Below are 20,784 nucleotides of genomic sequence, written 5' to 3' on the forward strand. Positions count from 1 at the left end.
CAGCCTTAGCAAAGTGTTTTACATGTTTGTGTTTTAATTTCCCAGTTCTATTTACCATCAGCTAAACAAAGTATTTATTTAATTTTATATGTTAAATGTTTTAACAAACTACAGCACCACGTCATCTTGAGCAATCAATAGATCTTAATACTGTTGTAGTGTAACGCTGAGAGTGTACAACTTTTAGTTTTAGTTTTTTAATTATTTTTTATTCTGATTGGCAGGAACAATGACAATTCTAACAATGGATCTTTCTGGCTAATTGAACTGTTTTTATGTTTCAGGGGCCAATGTTAATTGTCAGGCCACCGACGATGCTACTCCTTTGTTTATCGCTGCTCAGGAAGGTCACCTGGAGTGTGTGGAGCTGCTGTTATCCAGTGGGGCTGATCCAAACCTTTACTGCGATGTACAGGACTGGCAGCTACCTATCCATGCTGCTGCACAGATGGGGAGAACCAAGTAGGAGCATGTAGTCCAGACCCATCAGTGTTTTATACAAGGGGAAAGCAGGTGTATTTAATTGATTTAAAATCGTCATTCAAAAGTAGTGTATTTTGTTTCGACACACCCAAAAAATTCTTCAGGGAATAGTTTGCTAAATGTTCCTCAAAAGCATAGTCAGTTGTAATAAAGTATAGTGAAAGCATGGTAAAACATAGGTAAGCATTGTAAAGCCCATGGAGGAATGGTAAAGCACAGTAAAAAGTAAATAAAAAAATAAAATAAAAAAACATTGGAAACCATGGTAAACTATGGTAAATGTATAGTATAGCCATTGGAAAAGCATGAGGGAACTGCATTCCAGATCTGTCAATTATCATGTTTAAACTTTAAATCGGGATACAAAGATATTAGAGTAGGTAACAAGTGTCATGTTTCAAAGCAACACAGGCCAGTCAGCCTGCATTGAGATATAGGAAAGATACATCAAAACAGCAGACCATTAAACTCTATGTGTATCAGAGGTCAGCATGGGTACCCTAAAACCCGGGTAAAACTCAAGTTTTAAATCACCCAATGCTACCTTGGTCTCACTTTACTATCCAGGTTTCGATTTATTAATTTGTGAATTTAAAGAAAATGTGGAAAATATGACAATGCAGTTGTAAACGTGGGTCTCTGGCCAGCGTAATAAAGACAACGTTAAAACAAGCTTTTACATTAAGCGATTTCTTAACTGACAGGATATCAGTGTTTTACAGAAAACAATGACGCAGCGAGCGGCAAGTACACCTCAATAATAACAACTGCGGCGACTATTCAGAGGAACTAAATCAGAAACAAAACAACACAACAGGGCTCTACAGTGCGACTGATTTGGTCACATATGCAACAAGATGTGCTTGTGCGAATGTAAATTGTAGTTTAGGTGCACATGTGCCTCTAGAAATTCTTAAAGATTGACTATTAAAAAGTAAACATGAATTTTTTAAAACATAAAAAACCCCACAGATCTAAACTCTCCTAGCTCATCATAATTTGCTCTGGAAATGTAGTTTATCGGTGTCCAATGAAAAAGATCTTGGTAACCGGTTCTAGATTTTCTATCTGTGCTGACCTCTTATTTTATATATAATGAGAGAGGTGAGAGATCTATGTATCTGCCTCAATCACTCAATCTTTATTTTATATAGCGCCTTTCATAGTGGACCACCATCACAAGCGCTTAAATACTAGACACTAATGACTATTTTCTTTTGCCTTAGGGTAGTCGTTCTGTAAAATTCCATAGTGCTGAAAGAGTTCATTGTCAGAAAGTGTTTTTATACAAAAGTAAATCCTTAGTACCCTGAGTAATGAGTTTATATTGACAATGGAGAGAAATACAGCACAGTTTTTTATATGTCAAAAAATGAGTTATGTATAAACAAGTGTTTTGTTTTTGGTATGCTTATGAATATGCATTAGGTTTCATACAAATATGAATGTGTAGTAATCAATATTGAAAGTTTAAACACTAAAGTATGTATCCTAGTGCTAAAATAATAATGTGCCTGACCGAATATACATACAGAGCCGTCATGAGGACACTGTCATACCACGTGTTAAACATTCCAAGATTAAAATCATAACATGTCAAAACACTGCTACTCCAATAGCAAGTGAGTTGAGTCTTTCATGAACACTGGTTTAATATGTAAGCTTATATTCCAACAGCATACTGAAGCTGCTGATCCCCCTCACTGATCGGATTGGTGATACAGGAGAAGGGAAAGTGAGCCCTGTGTATTCCGCAGTGAATGGAGGTCACAAGGAATGCTTGACTATGCTTCTGAGAGAGGGATACAGCCCCAACGCCCAGGAATGCTCAATGTTCAATTGCTTATCACCACTTTGTATTGCTATTTCCACACCGTAAGTCACAAACATTAAAGGTTAAAAGGCATGTAGTTTTGTAGTCTTGTTTTCTATGGTTTTTGCAATCATTCTAGTCCAATGTTGAGTTTTTATTAATTTTATAAGAAACTTTTATTTTAGACTTCACCTTTTATTTAGAATGTATTATTGAATGTTTGAAGTTGTAGGTACAACCTCTGTCTCTTACTGGCGCAGAGCTTTCTTGAAGAATCATTGATGTTTAGTTGAAAAGCAATGGTGTACTATTTTAAGGCAAATAACTAAATGATTCTGTAAGTCTTACTAGTCGTGCACTTCCACTGTTGTATAGGTCTCAAATGAGCAATTTTAAAAGAAACACAGGTTACAGTAAACATACATATTATTTTATGAAAACGATAATATCTGGTACTTCACCAGGTTAAGTCTGTTTGCAAGCCATTCTTTCGAGTACTGGTGCACTTTCCTGGCCATTTAACTCGCATAGTCAGATTGTCCCCACTCCTTCAACAGCTTCTTTCCTGTCATTTACCAACCAGCCCCTATTGAGTGGAATGTTCTCAGCCACTCAACCTGCTTTGACCCAGAAGACAAATGGCGAAATGACCTAGGAAGTGAATTTGTAACAAATTTCCCGAGAATAAGGCATGGACACTGAACACTATTAGTGTAGTATCAGATTCCATTTATTAAATTATTTTTAATTACAAATACACATTTTTTAAAACATCTTTCAAAACTGCACATTTAGACATGTGTAGCTAATGAAAGTGCAAAAAAGGTTTATGGAATGATCTTGTACTGCAATAACTTCAAAGGTTCCTGAAACGTTGTTTCTGTTTTTGCATCAAAGCATGGAGGCATTATGTTAAAATATGCTGCATTATAATGTACCGCGAGGTCCATGGAGACCTTGCAGATGTTTGCTGCTGGACTCTCCCATGGGAAGGCATGTTCTATAAAAGACATTCCTGTTAAATATAATTGCAATTACGTTTCCTAGACACTTGAATTAGGTTTGTTAAGCGTTCTCTATATGGCAGGAGCTTGCTTTTGGATAGGTAGGAAATGAAGAGACTTTTGGGAATCCTGTTTCCCATTAGTTCAGTTTTATTGTTTTCATTTAAAATGGTCTTTCTAAAATGGAAGTGGCAGGCATTTTAGTCGCTTAATTTAAATGGCTTAAATTGATTTAAATGCATTTTTAGCTGTGACAGTGAGGTAGGTAGCCAGTCCGTCTGTGTTTTCATGTGCTGGTATGCTGATGATGATAAAACTGCTTTCTACGGGCCATATCTGCTTAAATAAATCATTTTAGTGGAAAGAGGTTACCCAAGATTTGGTGATCTTGTTTTTATATTCATTGTATTTGCATGTACCTTCTTGTGAAATTCTGCACTTTACCATTGAGCTATCGATTTAAATGAAAGCAACAGTGGTTACCACAGTGGCAGAGTGCCTATGCTATGCCACTGCATATGTTTATCTTCACTTGATGCCATTCATTTCAGATAATACGTCATATCTTAGAAACCAATTGAGATTCAGACTCTATATTTCAAGCTTATGTAAACTAACTTGGTTCTGGTTTCTGGGTGACAGATCAAAGACTTTTCAGATAGCTTCTGTTCAGTATGGACAGCTTCACAAATTACTGTATGAAAATGTTTTCTTATAGAATAAAAATATATAATTCATTTTCCAGTAAGAAGCAGAGGAGGAGAGTCTGCAGCCATCCTCTACAACAGGGGTGTCTAATCCTGATCCTGCAGGGCCAGTGTCCCTCCTGGTTTTTGTTACAGCTCTGCCCTAAATAATTAATTAGAACAATAATTAGTAATAATTACTCCACTTAAGTAATTTAGGACACAGTTGGAACAGAAACCAAGAGGGACACACCCCTGCTCTACAAGCTTTCCCAGAATTTAAATCTGGTGATTGAATTTTTGTGTGATTTAACATAGTATTGGGGTGCTCAATAGCCAGTTCAGGTTGTGTGTTTTTTTTTTTTTTTTTTTTTTTTGAAAGACGAGGTAGCAAAATGTGTTGGTCTCTTTTTTCGGGTGGTATCCATTCTCTGGTGTGATCTGGGTTTTAATAGTGCACTCTAATGGGTACTTTAATATATACGATAAGAGGATTCGCAGTCTCAATCCATATTGCAAAGACTGCAAGTTTGATAGGAGTTTTTTTTTAGTTGTATTCAGCTAAACATACAGTATATCCCAGTAGTTTCTAAATTAGGATTCTTTTTTATTTTCCAGTGGATGCCACAGGAAGATTTTAATGAGCCTATTTTCTTACTGTGAAGAATGTTCAAGGCGACAGTTTGTCAGCCAGTGGTTGTAATAATTTAAGTGACTAAAACAGTTCACACATACAGTAACGGCAAAGTTAGAATAAAGGGATATCTAGAAAAAGGGGCCAAGTTATAAAAACGTCTTTACTGCATATCCCTGATTGTGAAATGTTTTAGTCAGGTGGTTTTTTTTGTCAGCGTCTTGTTTTTTTATTGAAAGAACTCTTGCTTCTGGGAGAGACTAAAGCCATGTTTCTTGCACAAAGCCAAGTCCCCAGTGGACCCTGGAAGTGTGTTGCCATGACAATGCAATATGAATACATTTTCAACACTGGTATATACAGATAAAGTCTGTGTCGCGTTCATGATTGATGATGAATTCCGTATTGTCTTACCAGAAAACAAAATGTTGGAATAAAAGATCCCATTAAACCACGATGAGCCTGTTGTGCTACAGACAGCTTGCTTGGTGAAATGAACGTGTGGTATCACGGCTGAATACAGTTAGGTCGCAGGACCAGGTTCACTTGCCAAGTATCTGTTTTTAACTAGTGGCCATGGTTATAATTATATAGCTATATAAAATGAAATATTAAAAAGTGCTACAAACAAATGGCTTTCCCTAATGAAGATCTTTTTTTTTTTTTTTTTCCCCATGTTTTGCTTTTTCAACATGGAGAACTAGAAGATTTGTTTCCACTTTGACTGCGTGTATTTCCCAATCTGTGAACAAGCTAAGTACAGAAGTAGAGTGGCATTCAAATAATTGGAATAGTTGTTGCTGCCCAAGTTTCCCTATTAAGTTTTACACTGTGAGTCACAGTAGGTAATTAATTTATTTTACTTTGTCAAGGGTAACTATAGTGACTGTTGTGTAATTGGCTGCCGTACTGGGTAGCCCTTTGAAAACCTGACAGTTAAAGCGTAAAGTACTAGATACAGCTAGAAATTATATTTAGTTCATAAAGTTAAAAATTGGTAATCGCATTCCTGTTCTTTCAGCAGAGATAACCTGTTCTGCTGGCTGCGTATTTGTCGTTTCATGACTGGATTTGTTGTACTTGTTTTTGTCAGTCAGAGACAGTAAACCAGGCCACCTCTTATCTGAAGAAACTTGAGTCTTCTTGACGATTTGATATTTTTTATAAACAACCAACCTCAGGGAAGTCGTGGCAGAAATGCTGCAAGAGCATTTTTAGTCTGAATGTATTCCTCTTGCAATAGTGGGCTATGTTTCAAGGGAAATACAGGGTAGAAGCTCCCCCCCCCCCCCCCCCCCCCCCCCCCCCCAGACAGAGAGTATAAAGATGTTGGTTTACTGTTAAAGCCAAAGCCTCCTACAGCCTGGATGGAGATAAGTTAAAATTGCAGAGAGCCAAAACTAATTGAAATCCTCAGTTGCGCATGCAGTCACGTATATCAGAGTAACTGGCTTAAGTGTTTACTGCAAGTTGTCTCCTGTGTATTATTTATGTAACATTGCAGAAAAAAACAGCAACACCTATGATCGCTGCCCCGAATGATTCGGTTTTCCTCCCAGTAATTTGCTGAGAGAAATCTGCAGAGAGCTCTCAGAACTTGTGCTGCGTTTTTTCCATGGCAGGTGGAAAAAGTGAGTTTATTATAAAAAAAAAAAAAAAAAAAAAAAAAAAGAATCGAGTAAACACTTTTTGTTGTTGTTGTTGTTGTTGTTGTGGGGTGTGTTTGTTTTTTGTTTCGTTTTTTGGAAATCTTAAAACGGGCTTTTAGGACTGTCACAAAGACGTCAGACCAGAAGCAGGAAATAAAATGACAGAGAGGTGGAATTTGGTGGAGCTGAGCGCTTACTTGCGCTCAGCATTTAATAAATAAACAGACAGACAGAAAATAAACGGTTTAACAATACAAAAACAGAACACGGCACATTCGCAAAAATAAATAGACAAACAAAACGGACTAACACTACACAAAACACGGTGAGCAGATATTTTAAATACGATTGTTCCTATCACAATTATTACCTCAGTCTCCAATCCAGTTCTCCACTCACCGAACACACAACCCCGAGTATGTGAAAACATGCTGCTTTTATGTAGCTGTACCGAGACTCGACTGCTAATCAATCATTCAACTGGAGTCTCGGCACAACTGCACGTGAATTAATAAAGTGCAATTCCCCATGCTCACATATTACATTTTACTTGCACATGAAGTGCTGTGCAATCCTTGTGCCTAAATACAAATGTACATTTTAAACACTTGTGTTACACAGACCCATTTATATCCCGTGTACCAATGACTATACACCAACATTAACACACCACACGCAACATATAACAGAAAATACACACAGGGGCGGACACTTCGTCACATATACCCCCCCCTGTGCAAAGCACACATGGCCTCAATGGCCACCTCCCCCCTTATAAAAGTTGTATACTACATTTATGTTTTTTTCAAATTTTCTCGGCAAACTAACTTTTTAAAATGTATGTTATGGAATAAAAATATTGACCCATTCTTAGCATGATGGACATGACTGTTATGGATGTGATCGTTGTAGACATGACTGTTAGCTTGTCGGGATTGCAAAGAAATCACATGTCTTATCATGCAGTGTGGCCATTTCGGCTCTTGATAATTGTTTGACTGAAATTAAAACTTGGATGCAGCAAAACTTCCTTCAGTTAAGTAGCGGTAAAACCGAAGTAATGCTACTTGGCTCTCCTCAACAACTTATAAATTTTGACTCTTAGCATAGTGATCGATGGGTTTGAAGTTAAATCTAGCTCTGTATTTAGGAATCTTGGTGTGATCTTTAACACTAGCCTTACTTTCGAGTCACCGAGGTGTCCTTTATTCACCTTCGTAACATTGCTTGTCTGTGCCCTGTGTTGTCTGTGCCTGACGCAGAGAGGCTAGTTCATGCCTGTATTGTCTGTGCCTAGTGCAGAGAGGCTAGTTCATGCCTGTGTTGTCTGTGCCTGGTTCAGAGAGGCTAGTTCATGCCTGTATTGTCTGTGCCTGATGCAGAGAGGTTAGTTCATGCCTGTGTTGTCTGTGCCTGATGCAAAGGGGCTAGTTCATGCCTGTGTTGTCTGTGCTCAGATGCAGAGAGGCTAGTTCATGCCTGTATTGTCTGTGCCTGGTGCAGAGAGGCTAGTTCATGCCTGTATTGTCTGTGCCTAGTGCAGAGAGGCTAGTTCATGCCTGTATTGTCTGTGCCTGATGCAGAGAGGTTAGTTCATGCCTGTGTTGTCTGTGCCTGATGCAAAGGGGCTAGTTCATGCCTGTGTTGTCTGTGCTCAGATGCAGAGAGGCTAGTTCATGCCTTTTTGTTTCTTCCCAGCTCGATTATTGCGATTACTGCCTATGAGCTAGCCAATTTGCCCCCTCCAGAGAAGCTCACTACCCATTCCACTCATGCGCTTTGCTCCAGGGTGCATCTGTCAGGGACATTTGCAATGCAGCGTTGTGGGCCATGCCCTGTACTTTTATGTGGTTCTATTGACTGAATGTCATAGATCCACAAAACCTTGACTTTGGAACCCTGTGATGTTATCACTCCTTCAAACTTTACTCCTTGCTGCCTCTGTAATTCACAAACATCCTAATGCCGGTTTTTACGTTTGATCAGCTCTCTTCAAAACAGTTAAAGTTTTGTAGCATTTGATGTATATGCAGAGACGGAGATACACTTACAACACTCGCACTCTTTACCACATTTCGCTGCTTAACATTGTTGATTAAAGGACTCCCCACCATCCCATGCATATCGTCCCATTTCTCACCACAGCACCCCTTAAACAGCACTGGCTAATTTTGATATAAACTGAAGCTCAACAGTTATGATTTCACAATCAGGTACTGCTTGTTAGTGCTTGTGACTGTGACATGCATCTAAAGTCTTATTTCTCAAACATAACAGCTTCAGCTTATCACGGGATATGATACTAAAGCTGCCAGTATGACTGAGATTTCGAAAATCGCTGTATATATAATTTCTGCCAAGACTCAACATTGTAAAAAAGAAGGAAAATACATCTCAAATCTACTAGCCATGCAGCTGGAGTTTTTCAGTGCTCTTTGTGACATTGGAGCTCTTTTGAATTCTCTTTTCACTTGTAGAAGATGCATCTTCGTTCTTCATCGCCGCCAGAGGCTTTTTAAAATTGCATTTGGATTTCTAACGCTTTTTGTGTTTTGTTTTTCGACTTGTAAACGGCATACCCAAGCCAGTTAACAATGGCACAGTATAGACCTCTGATATATGGGCTTAGGCTTTTCATTTTATTTTAACCTGAAATGCATTGAGTCTTTACAACATAGTACATTCAAGGCTCCTTTAAGCATTAGGTTACTGAAGAGAGTTTTCAGTGTCACAGTATCCTAAACACTATGATTCCCATGACTGATCCCATAAAAACTGAAATATGCAAAATAATGCTTTCATGTAAGTACATAAACACTAGCTGAATGAACATTTAGTTAATGCGTAACACTATGCCACCAATAAGTTCCGGAGGCTTAGTGGAGTACAGTTTGTTAAACCTAATGCTTCACATTTCTTTTGTTGTTTAATTATAGTAATATATTGTGTCTAAACATGAAGCAAAGCGGAAACATTAGAGGTCCAGTATCACAATGAGTGCATTCTTGCAGAGCATGTTCAGAGCACTGATTTGCTGGTTGATGTTGACTGTCCAATCAGCTGAAAGTCTGCACTGCCAGCGGCTTCATACACACATCCTGACAGTGACAGACACGTACAACAACTAATGAGTAACAATGTTTAATCAGATCATATGAGGAAGCCTGTGACCGAGGGCAGATGTAGCAACTACAGGTTGCTAGCTGCCTAGAGGTTCAATCCAACTAGCACCGTTAGTGCAAAGCCAGCCGTGCTTCCTTAGGGTGACTGTTGATAATGAACATCATGAGTGCTGTGGTTCAGAACTAGAGATGTCAGTCTTTAGATTGAGTCTATGCAGCAAATAAGATGTGTAATTTATTTTCATCAATTAGTGGGGGGGGGCGGTGGGGCTCCTTGCCTTTTTGACCCATAGCCCGCTACGTGCTGAATCAAGCAGCTGTGAATCGTCAGCAGCCCACATGTCAGTATTATATAATAAGCGAGGTGTTTCAATTTGTAGTAGATGCTGAGTACTTAATCAGAGCATTTCATCAAACAACATTTTAAAAATAGGAATGCTACTTTAGCTCTTAATTTATACTGTTGGAGAGACCTACTTTTAAATGTGTACCACACATTCTTGATGACAGTTGTAACATCAATTGGCAAGCCATGCTAAAAAAAAATTGGATCTACAGCACCACAAAATTTGTATTCCAGAAATTAGAACTTAAGGCTGCTGTTTGTTTATTATTAAAGGGTCCGTTTACCTGATAGGCCAGTTGGCATGCTGTTACTTGTTAACACGGAAGGATCTGCTTACCGATGATAAAAGTGATAAGCTGTTACAGGAAAGGATACAGCAGTAAATACAATATTCAAATGCAAATAACATTTACCTTTATTACTATGATTATTTAGAATGACATTTTCAGACGCCTGCAGACATTTTCTGTGCAGAGAAACAAAGGAGTTAGGGGCTCTTGTGCTGTGCTGTAGCTGCAGATTACTCTCCCTGTACTGGTTATTCTCACAGACTTGCGGTGTATGCCTCTTGGTGGTGCTCTTAGCACAGCTCTAAGCTAAATCATAACCTCTGGATCACAAAGCAGATTAGACTGAGTGTAGGGACAAAGTTGCCAAGCAGAACAAATAGGACATACTGTTTTATTCACCCACAGTTTGAGTCCAATGTGCACATTTTAGTTTGTCCTATTTCCTGGTGTCCCGTTGGATGAGGTTTCATTTCCAGACTTTTAAAACAATGGTTGAGTTGTGGTCAGGTTCTGCCTGCTTGTTGTAGTTACATGCATTAGTACATGTGTACCCATTATGATGCTCATTATAACAGTTGGTTTATTTGCATGTACTATTTGTACGGTTTGTTGTATCGAGACAAATTTCCCCTGAGTCTACCATATTAGAGAGCCCGAAGATTATTAAGATAGTAATGTTTTCACTCAATGATGAAATATACCCTACGATTTTATGTATTGTGAATGTAAAAAATACATTTTAAAATGTACTGAAATTAATTTTTCTTTAGAGATGTCCTCATGAGTGCAATTTAGTGATCTTCTACCTGAAAACTGTAAAATTATCATTGGTAGCCACAACCCTCAGGAAGTACGATCAGAAAGAATTGTATAACTACAGTGTCTGGTTTTCATTTTGCACCAAATTGTTTGTTGGATACACAGTGTGAAGACTTTCGAAATCAGATAGATCTCTCAATTCATATCTTTTTTTTCGGGTCAGTAAGCATTCTTGGTTATGTAAAGTAATTTAGTATGCTCTGCAGTAATGCTGATATATACGGTACGGTAATCAAAACAGAAACCTAAGATAATGAAATGCTGCCCCTCGTAATAAAAGTATCTTTATTGGCCTGGGGCTTTAGTGAAATGCATTTTAATTGAAGAGTCGTCCCTTAAGTTTCACTACAGTTAATATTTTAACCATTTCTTTTTTGGTTTATGAACATTTTGGACGATTTAGTATGATTTCTGGTAAGCTTGTAATTTTGCGATTGATCTGACGGTAAACAAAAAAGTAAAACTCACTTGTCTGGCTTTCTGTCTGTCTAACTTTACTTCAGTTTGAAAGGAAATAAAACCATCCTTGATTGGTTGTTGAAGCGTTTGGAGATGGTCATTTGGTAAGCAACCAGTGGCTGTTTAAAAACTCTTAAAATTAGCGTCTAACATCAACGTTACATCATTGTTCATATAAACGATTTCTAGCGGTGCTGTAGCGAAAGGGTTAAGCAACACACTTTTGACAGTGTGAATAATTTACTGAAGTTTATTGTTTCATTTTTTTTTTTGTATTCTACTTTGTAAGAGATTGTGAAGTCATGTTTGGCATGGGCATGTCATCTGCAAGGAATTTGAAACTCTGTCTGCAGTCTCCATCTGTTCAGCGAGTAGGAAGGCTGTGCCTTAAAGAAAAACTGGGGAAATCATAATCTGTTGGAACTAGAAAAAGCGAAATTGGTGATTAATTGAATTCTCAGAGAAGGGAACCCTGTCTCAGGCTTAACTGATGTAATTTATATCAAGGATTCAGACCTAAAGAATGAGTTTAAGCAGAGCTAATTATTTCTGTGTGGAAGTTGTAAATGTGCTAGAGCTAAGGCCCACGGGCCGGATCCGGCCTGCCAAGAATTCCCTCCCTCTTCTCCTGCCATGCATCAGTGACAGAGTCATGTGGTGAGGTCCCCAGCAAGACTTTTATAGAGAGAAACGATCTGGGCTTTAACAAAATGCATTCACTGCGATTGAAGGTTCAGCTGTCATTGTGGCAGTTTGCAATGTCAGCTGCACGTTCACAGTGCTCTTGGAAACAGGGTAGGTGTTTATTCTAAACTCCTACATGCAAACAACCCTCTATTTATTTGTCAAGCTAGATATGTACAGGGTGAAAGGAGCTTGTTAATTTCCAAGCATCACTTTGAGTATCAGTAGTTTTTGGGCTGCTGTGGTGGTGGTGTTATTATTATTGTTATTATAATTATTATTATTATTATTATGATGATGTTTAAGTGTATCTAGGTTTTCATAGCATAATAGAGCTAAACTTTTTTTATGTTTATGGTTTTTCCCCCTCCATTGTGATGTTTAAAATCTTATAGAGTTCTGCTTCGATACTGAGATTCATTTTCTCTCTTACTGTGTTTCCACTGGCGCACATGCAGCAGAACCAGGCCATTAATCTTCCTCATAGTGTATCTGAATTTAGTCCCAGGCGAAACAAGAGCTGTTGCAAAGGTGGTGGGCAATCGTGGTGTACTGTTCTGCGTACTGCTAAATCTAGGGCGGCATTAGAAGGTTCGAAGGTTCGTTCTGTAGCCAGGAATTCGAAGATTGTTTTAAACCTTTGCAGGTTCGTCAGACACCATTCACACACACTGTTTTTTTTTCTGTTAACAGAAACTATTTGACAATGTGTGAATACTGCAAATCACACATTTCAATGACACTCACATGCAATATTCAATATTTTTATTTGTATAATGCATATTAAACAGAAGTTGTTGTATTAAAATCCAACAAAATCGTTATACATAGCAACTCTGTTTGGCGCCGCTGTCATGTATGGAGCAGGGTATATTATCCAAAGCACTGGGGGGTACCTGTAGCGGTTGTATTGCTTACAGAATACCTAATGTACAAGACAGTGTAAGAGAATTGCTATGGTAGAGTATGTTTGAAACAAAATATACGCTGACCTAATAATTTTAGTTTTGGAAAAAAAAAGTTGAATGCAAATTGTGCAAGCGAATGTTGATGTATCATGGAGGCACAACCGATCTCTGGGGCCACTTTACAATTGTAAGGTGGTTGTTGTTGTTGTTGTTGTCACTATATTTAGTAGTAGTAAGCCCTTAGTAGCCCACCCTTTAAATAAATAAATAAATAAATATATATATATATATATATATATATATATATATATATATATATATATATATATATATATATATATATATATATATATATATATTTAATTTCGGTGGGCTACTCCAATTGCATTTTTAATGACAACGATGATTACAATAAAAAATAGCTCTCTACATCTAATACAAAACCCGTAATCACAACAGCAATCTTTCATCAATATTTTGTAAACCAGTGTTTTTTACATTTTCAGCATATATAATTACACACACAGTCGCCACCACTTACACCATACAGGGTTATTTCGGGCAGCCGTTTATTAGACAAATAGCGTTTGCTGTTTGCCATTCCCATTGATTTCAATAACAAAGGCATTGTCTATACCGTGTTAAGCACGCCGTATATTTCGGGCAAACTCAGCTGTTTGAATCTTGTTATGTACCATTCGCATAGATTTAAATAACAAGTTCACTGCTTTGTACTGTAGTAATCACTCTTACTAATCCACAAATCTGCAGTTTTCACCTTGTTACCTTGCCATTCACATGGATTTCAATAAAAATGGCAGCATTTTACTGTAGTAAAGCTTGACAGATCGATCAGTCAGCTGTTTTCACCTCGTTACTGACTGATTACTCCTGTACTGTACCTTGGCTATTTAATTCCTGTACGCATTTACAGTTTGAAAAAACAGCACTGAGTGGAACAGCAAGCAAGCATGGCAGGAAGAGAAAAGCGTCAAGCATCAGCACGAAAATTCAGTGTAAATAAAATGTCTCTGTTCGATGCTGTGTGCTAAAGCATGCTTGGTCAGTCAAACAATGCAATGTTGCTTTAAACAGCTGGGTATAACGTGGGAATGGACCAGATTATGGACTGGGGAAGAGGGAGGGAGTACTCTTTAAATAATGTGTGGTATTCTTGTTCAGATCTGTTAGCGTTCTCTGTATGTTTGTTTTGGTGCTTGTGTGACTTGAGCTGAAAGACAGCCTGTGTGTGAGTGCGTGACTGAGGGGGGTGGGAGCAGGTCTGACACGACCAGTCAGAGATAGGGAGTGTTGGACCAATGAGTGAGGAAGGGGGAGGGACTTGGGTGTGTGTGTTTGGACAGTTTGAAAGAGAGAAGCGGGATCTGGTGGCGGGAGAATTGAGAGGTTTAGTTTGTCTGCAGCTCAGTGCTACGATATGTAATATAAATAAATCCTGTTCACCTGCGGGGCGTATCAACTTCACCCTCCGTCTCGATCTCACTCAGCAGCGAATGCATGCATCCACGTGGCAGACGGCTAGTATGTCACAAGCATGAATACCCTGTATCTTTCTAAACAAGGGATTTAGGGGAGCTCCCAAATAAAAGATGAATCTCAAAACAATAATAATATAGTACAGTTATTGTTACAGCTGTGTATAATGGTATTTAAAACAGGATTCATTTATCCACCTTTTTACATATCCGCCCTTACTCTGGTCCCATCGCAGTCGGATACACGGTGGATTACTGTACTTTTTATTACATTCACAGGCTTTAATATATCTTATTTTTTCTTAGTGTAATGAGTGTCTTAATACAGTTTTTAACTGCATACACACTTGTTTTGATTACTATGTTGTACACAGGCTGTCTCTGTTTTTTTTTTTTTTTCTAGATGTTCTGACTTGGGTTACATTCTCCTGAGGTCTGGAGCTCATGTTTTAGAGAGACATTATTGCTCCTGCCTAAAGAAACAGCGCATGTCCCTCTTCCGAGCTCTGTTGAAACAGGGGTACCCGCTGCCGTCTGGGTACCACATCATAAGGAGCGCTTCACATGTACAGCATCGGTACAAAGAGTGGCTTCCACAACTTCTGCGAGCTGGATTCAACCCTCTGCTCTTTCTGTGCAAAACATGGTAACCAAGTAATCTCATTGTTTTTGCAGTAGACAGGAGATGAGTGTGAAGTATTGGGGTCCATTATCTCAAGCCTCTGTTCTATTAACACATGTTAAACTAGTTCTAGTTTATGGAACAGTACTTTTACTTTTGAGACATTCACCTGATTTTCTGTGGACCTCATTTAATAATGTATGTTACCATGGCAGCCATATCATTATCCTTTATAAGGCCTGATTTTATAATAGTTAACTCATGCCAGCAGATGATTCTTATGCTTCATGCAGTGAAAGAACCCTAGCATATTAAGAGCTGAGACCGGAAGTGGCTTCATCTGCTTAGCACCAAAAAAAGCTGAACAAGAAAAATAAGATAAATAAATAAAAGACAGCTGCTTCTAAATTAATTCATTAGTTCAAAACTATTCCGAACCTGCATTTTATAAAATAAGTCTTTGTACTTTTTTTTTTTTTAATATAAAGCATTTCAGACAGATGGTTTACACTATAAATCAGCCGTAATTTACTGTTCTGACCATTTACTTATAGGTAAAGTCAAGGACGATTTCTACAGAGCTGTATTCAGTCTCTTGATTTAAATCCAATTCTCTGGAAAACATTAATTAACCCAATGGTTCACACATGGCTGAATAAAGTGTCAGTCAATGTCAAAGTGACCCCTCCCGAGATCATTGAAAGCTTCAACAAATAGGATATAAAAAGGCTTTTTTGATCAAAATGAAATGATTCTGTGTTAAAGGACAGTAGTCCTATATTAAATTTAGGGGTTTTATTTGGTTGCTTTTTAGTCTTAGCTCCAACAATGCTGAAGCACAGCCTGGATTTTGTTATATAAAGTCCCAGTGTGAGATGTCTACACTAACTCACAACCGAGTTGTTTATATTTAAATTGATTCCCAAAATGCTCTGCTGATTTATGTAGCCTTAAACTTCGATGTACAGCGTTTTGTGCAGTCGTAAAGGGTACCGTTGTTTGTTTATTTCAAAGGTTAAAATAATACTTAATTTACATTTTTTTGGCCTGGTGGTCTATATTTGTAGAACTACCATTAATCCTCATCTCAAGTGGTAACCGTGGGCACATGTGTCATTGTCCTGGATGTACGTAATGGAAAATTAGATTCATTTTGCCCAGTGTTGTCATTTTTGCCACTGTTCACATACTTTTGAAGTTTATACAGAAAAGGTGATTGATTGGCTGCAAACAACAAGATTGAATAATATAAAGTAAAATTCATTTCACATTTAAAGTAACACAACTAATGCTGAAAGGCTCATTTAATTTCATTTTGAAAAATGTGGGAGAGAAAATAATAGAAAGTAAATGCCAGCTGTGCATGTGGTTGATTTATATTCCATTAGAAAGTGATTGTGCTGTACAGCTTTGTAATATACCGCTCATACTGTCGTAATGACCTGTTTACATTGCTAAAATTAACTGTCGGAAGGTGTCAGACAAGCTCACTATACCATGAAATAAAGTGGCACAATCCGATTTACCCTGCCTGCTTTTCTTTCAACCTAACTGTATAGCAAATTAATGTTTTAACATTTAGAAGCAGAAAAAAAATCTAATATTGGAAAAAAAAAAAAAATCAAACCATGGCATTTCATTCGACATAAATACATGGGCAAAAGTTTTCCGTCTGTAGAGGGAATTCCTAAAAATGTCCTCTCATAGGTCCATGCATATGATTTGTGAAGAAATGAGCAGGGGGTTATTTTTTTATTGTAGAAAACTGTAAAAGGTTTTATTTTATCTATTTAATTTTTTTGCATTTTCATATAACGCCACTCGTCACTTGGAATCAGAGTGCTGTACATGGCAAAAAACATTAAAATCATTTAACATATAGTACCATGTGTTAAACATGGTACATCATAAATAATCTAAAACACAGGAAAATACAATGAAAATATATTGCACAAAAGTATACACTTTCAAATCATGTATTAATTTATTAAAACAGTTCCAGCCCTCTGAAATTACCCAAATATTCTTTGATAAAGCAACGTTTTTAATAGCTTTCTAAACTTAAGAAGGCTAGAAGAGGTTCTAATTTACACTGGCAACAAATTCCATAGATAAGCTGCTCTGGCCTCCCAAGTTAAAAAAATTGAAAAAAGGAAGAGAAATAAGGAGGGAACCATTCAAAAGTAAATTCCTGGTATTGATTCTATATACTAAACTATATTATTTTCTGAAAAGAATATTAAACTGTTCTCGGTCTTGTCTGATTTGTATGGAGTAATCACGATTTGCATGACTGTAGTCAGGGCAGATGAACAGTACAGTCACAAAGACAGATTGATTGTTTCCTTTCAAGAATGATCTTGGTATCTTGCTGCAGTTTCTTATTATCATTTGTTTCAATATACAAATTGCTTTTATTTTTTAATAGCATATTCTGTGCTGTCAGTTGCCTTATTACATAATGTTGTGACTAAGTGACAGACTGCTATTTTTATTAATTTTTTTAATTTTTTTTATTAAAAGCCTGATTTATAATAAACCTTGACGTAGGTGTGCATGTGAGTCATATTCTTTCGAGATTAAGCAGTCCAAAGATCGAGGTGGAAGAGATCGAAGGCCCTGGGTAATGAATTCATCATTAGAATTTGAGTGCAGATTTGTTTTTTCTTTGTAAAACCTGCAGTTTGTATCATGTGAAAGTGTAGGTCCAGAGAGCTGATGTATTTCAAAATGCTCTAATTTTGTGAAGGGGAAGTTTTTTTTACCAACATACTTTTTTTTTTTCTTGTTTTAATTGCGCAGGATTCGTTCGGTATGTGATGAAGTCCTTAATTTTACTCTGGAGTTCACTAATTGGAAGAGGCTCCCTCCAGCTGAAGAAAGGCTCCTGTCCAGCCATGCAGGAAGCTCCACCTGGGTTCGGCACAAACACTTTGGTACGTGAGATTAATATTTTGCATAAACAAGATTACAGTAATTGAAGAGACAGAAAGATCCCTGGTGAGTTACGTAAGACCAAGATTGTAATTGAAAAATGTGTGTGGTATTTATTATTGTATTTTTATTTCATTTCTGAAGAAAAATAAAACAAAGAAGAAGCTTTTGTTAAACTTAGCAGCACATTCCATACCTTCAAAAGCATTCGGCAGCAATGGAGTTTGACTTTGACCCCAAAGCGTTCAACATACTTTTGAATTTAGTTGTTCTAAGAAACATTTCTAAAGCAATCAAGGACTAGTGACGCATATAGCTATTTTTGTTTTTCTCTTTATTAAAGAACCAGAGTGCTGAGAATTTGACAGCTCGCCCACACACTTTTCCAGTATCGGTTGGTCATCTTTTGTAAAACTGATAATTATGTGCACTAACCCTAGGATTACATTTTAATTATAGCACTGCTATGATTATAGCTACTTTTAAATAGTTCCAAGCAATAACTATGATAACTGTGTGTGCAGTTATTTAGTGCTTACACTGCATAAAATCAGTTACCTTAATCACAGTTATTTCTTCTCACATGGTACTTTTGAAAATCAGCTCTGTGGATAGTGGCTGTAATCCTGAGGTAATAGAACATTCTCGTACAGTATGGCACAAACTGTCGAATTACTGGGGAGACCGTTTTCTCTTCTGACAGGGACATCCTGCACCTGTTTAGCTCAAGCAGGCAGATGAAGCAGAGGAAATGTATGGACAGCAACTGCAGGCAGGCAAACCTGTGTCTGCAGTCCCACGTATCCCTGCTGGTGTCACTCATTTTCAGAAAGCATTGTATGATTTTGTAAATCCTTCCCACGCACTTTTTCAAAAGCTCATATCTCATAATTGGCCTGAAATGCATATTTTCAGTGTAAGCAAAAATTCTCTGGCAAATTGCGGTCATGTGACTTGACAAAGATGAAGACATAACTATTTTTGGGAAGTTTCCTTGTTATGAAACTAAAGTTTACTCACATATGTTAATTAAAGCTTTAGAAATAGGGCCCTATATCTTTACAGCTGGTTCACAACAACGCTTATTCTTTTCTCGCGAACTGTTTCACTTCTATATTAATTTCTGGCCATATCCATGAGACTAAACAACTTAAGCCCCTTTCACACTGGCACTCCTGCGTAGTGTGAAACCGCGTACTTGGGTCGTACCCGAGTTGACCCGGGTCCCAGCAACTCACCACAGGATGTGGGTTGACACGCTTTGACCCGGGGTGAGCAAGACAAAACGCAGGATGGCCGTTCGTGAGCCGAGGAGTAGAAAACAGCCACGCCTGTGTGAATGTTTAACTTCTGCAAAGAGCGTTTCTGTTTATTCTGTTTAGCCATATTTGTGTTGATTGAGACACAGCAGAAGCCAGTTTGCAGCAAGAATGTTGAAACAATTTCTCTAGTCAGCATTTTGCCTGCAGTTCAATCCAGAGAAGCTTAGGTGGAAGCGTCCATAACAAGCTGCTTCCGGGGCATTGATACTTGCATTGTGCACTTGCGTCTGTCACCCAGGTCAACCCTGCTTTATCAAAAAGCAGTGTGAAATTGCTTAGCCGACCCACATGACACTGGGTCCTGACCCGAGCATGCCAGTGTGAAAGGGGCTTTAATGTATGTATGTACGTATATAGACATTCCTTACTTCACGTTACAAATGTTTGAAAATTAAATTGAAACGTATTTAAGGCTGAAATTAAGAAGTGTTCATGTAATGGCTTTCCAAGAACCTCCTTCAGATATGTACAAAGTACATTAGTCAGGACAGTGCTGGGAGGTTGCAGAAGCTCACACTTTTAACCCTTTGCAGCCCATTTATTGAGCGCTTGTCAGGCACGTCAGGTCCAGTTTATTTTTACACATGCTGTTTATTTTACACATGCTGTTAAATTTTTTCAGAGTAAAACAGGTTTAAAAGGCGTTGAATTGCAAAAAGACACTCAGAATTGTATTCTACAGCCAAGTCCTACCCCTTGTTCGTTCTATTTTTCACATACTTCTTTATAGACATGTCCTGATTACTAGTTTATCACCATACTGATAAATAATGCGATCTGAGTCACTTATTTTATCACCAAACTCCTCAATAATGCGATCCAAGTCATTATTTTATTACTATAACAGAAGCAGCTACCTCCTTTGTTATGTCTGAGAAGAACGACCTACGTCTTCGTGATGAAAGCAGCTACCTCCTTTGTTATGTCCGTGTTATCTGTAGTGGATGGGGCTATGAAATACACCCCCCCCCCCCCCCTTTTTTTCCGGTTTCATTTGGCTCCTATCGGTGTCACTCGGCTATTGAAAGGTTTTTTCAGCTTTTTCCGGAGAAAAAATGACTAGAGACCTGTGCTTTATGTCTTTTTGATGATGTTAGACAGGGTCCGACATCGGACTGGGAAGGGAAAATTGTAATGTCAGACCTGGTCCGACATAGGACTGCAAAGGGTTGATCATGCTGTGTGACTGCAGGGCTGTACTGTTGAAGTCCCTGGGTTGTTATATTCCCCACACCTGTCGTTGAATTTCAGGAAACTGTATTTTAGAAATATATAATATGTGCTTGTTTAATATTCACTTAGCTGGTACTTAACACTGTAAACTTCTCAAAGAAATACCCCTGGATATACCCAAACCCGTAGCCCATCAGTTATGTCAACTAATTCCTAAAACAATCAGTTTTTCTCCCAATTTAGGAATTGTGGTATTGCTTGGCATAGACCAGACCCAATTTCCAATCTGTCCAAGCTGGTACTGTTTGTTAGAAATGCTGAAATTGTAAAAACTTCTCTT

The 20,784-nt window shown here is 37.9% G+C and overlaps 1 protein-coding gene across 1 annotated transcript in view; it reads left to right on the forward strand.

Annotated features, from left to right (window-relative positions):
- asb3 (ankyrin repeat and SOCS box containing 3) overlaps window positions 1–20,784 on the forward strand; it is a 58,514-nt gene that overhangs the window by 22,770 nt on the left and 14,960 nt on the right. The window contains exons 5-8 of the mRNA XM_041251338.1: window positions 285–462; window positions 2,161–2,358; window positions 14,797–15,039; window positions 17,818–17,951. Of these exons, the coding sequence (XP_041107272.1) occupies window positions 285–462; window positions 2,161–2,358; window positions 14,797–15,039; window positions 17,818–17,951 (753 nt within the window). The remainder of the gene's footprint in view (window positions 1–284; window positions 463–2,160; window positions 2,359–14,796; window positions 15,040–17,817; window positions 17,952–20,784) is intronic.

This window comes from Polyodon spathula, chromosome 5 (assembly GCF_017654505.1).
Source record: "Polyodon spathula isolate WHYD16114869_AA chromosome 5, ASM1765450v1, whole genome shotgun sequence".
In the NCBI taxonomy this organism is placed as follows: Eukaryota; Metazoa; Chordata; class Actinopteri; order Acipenseriformes; family Polyodontidae; genus Polyodon; species Polyodon spathula.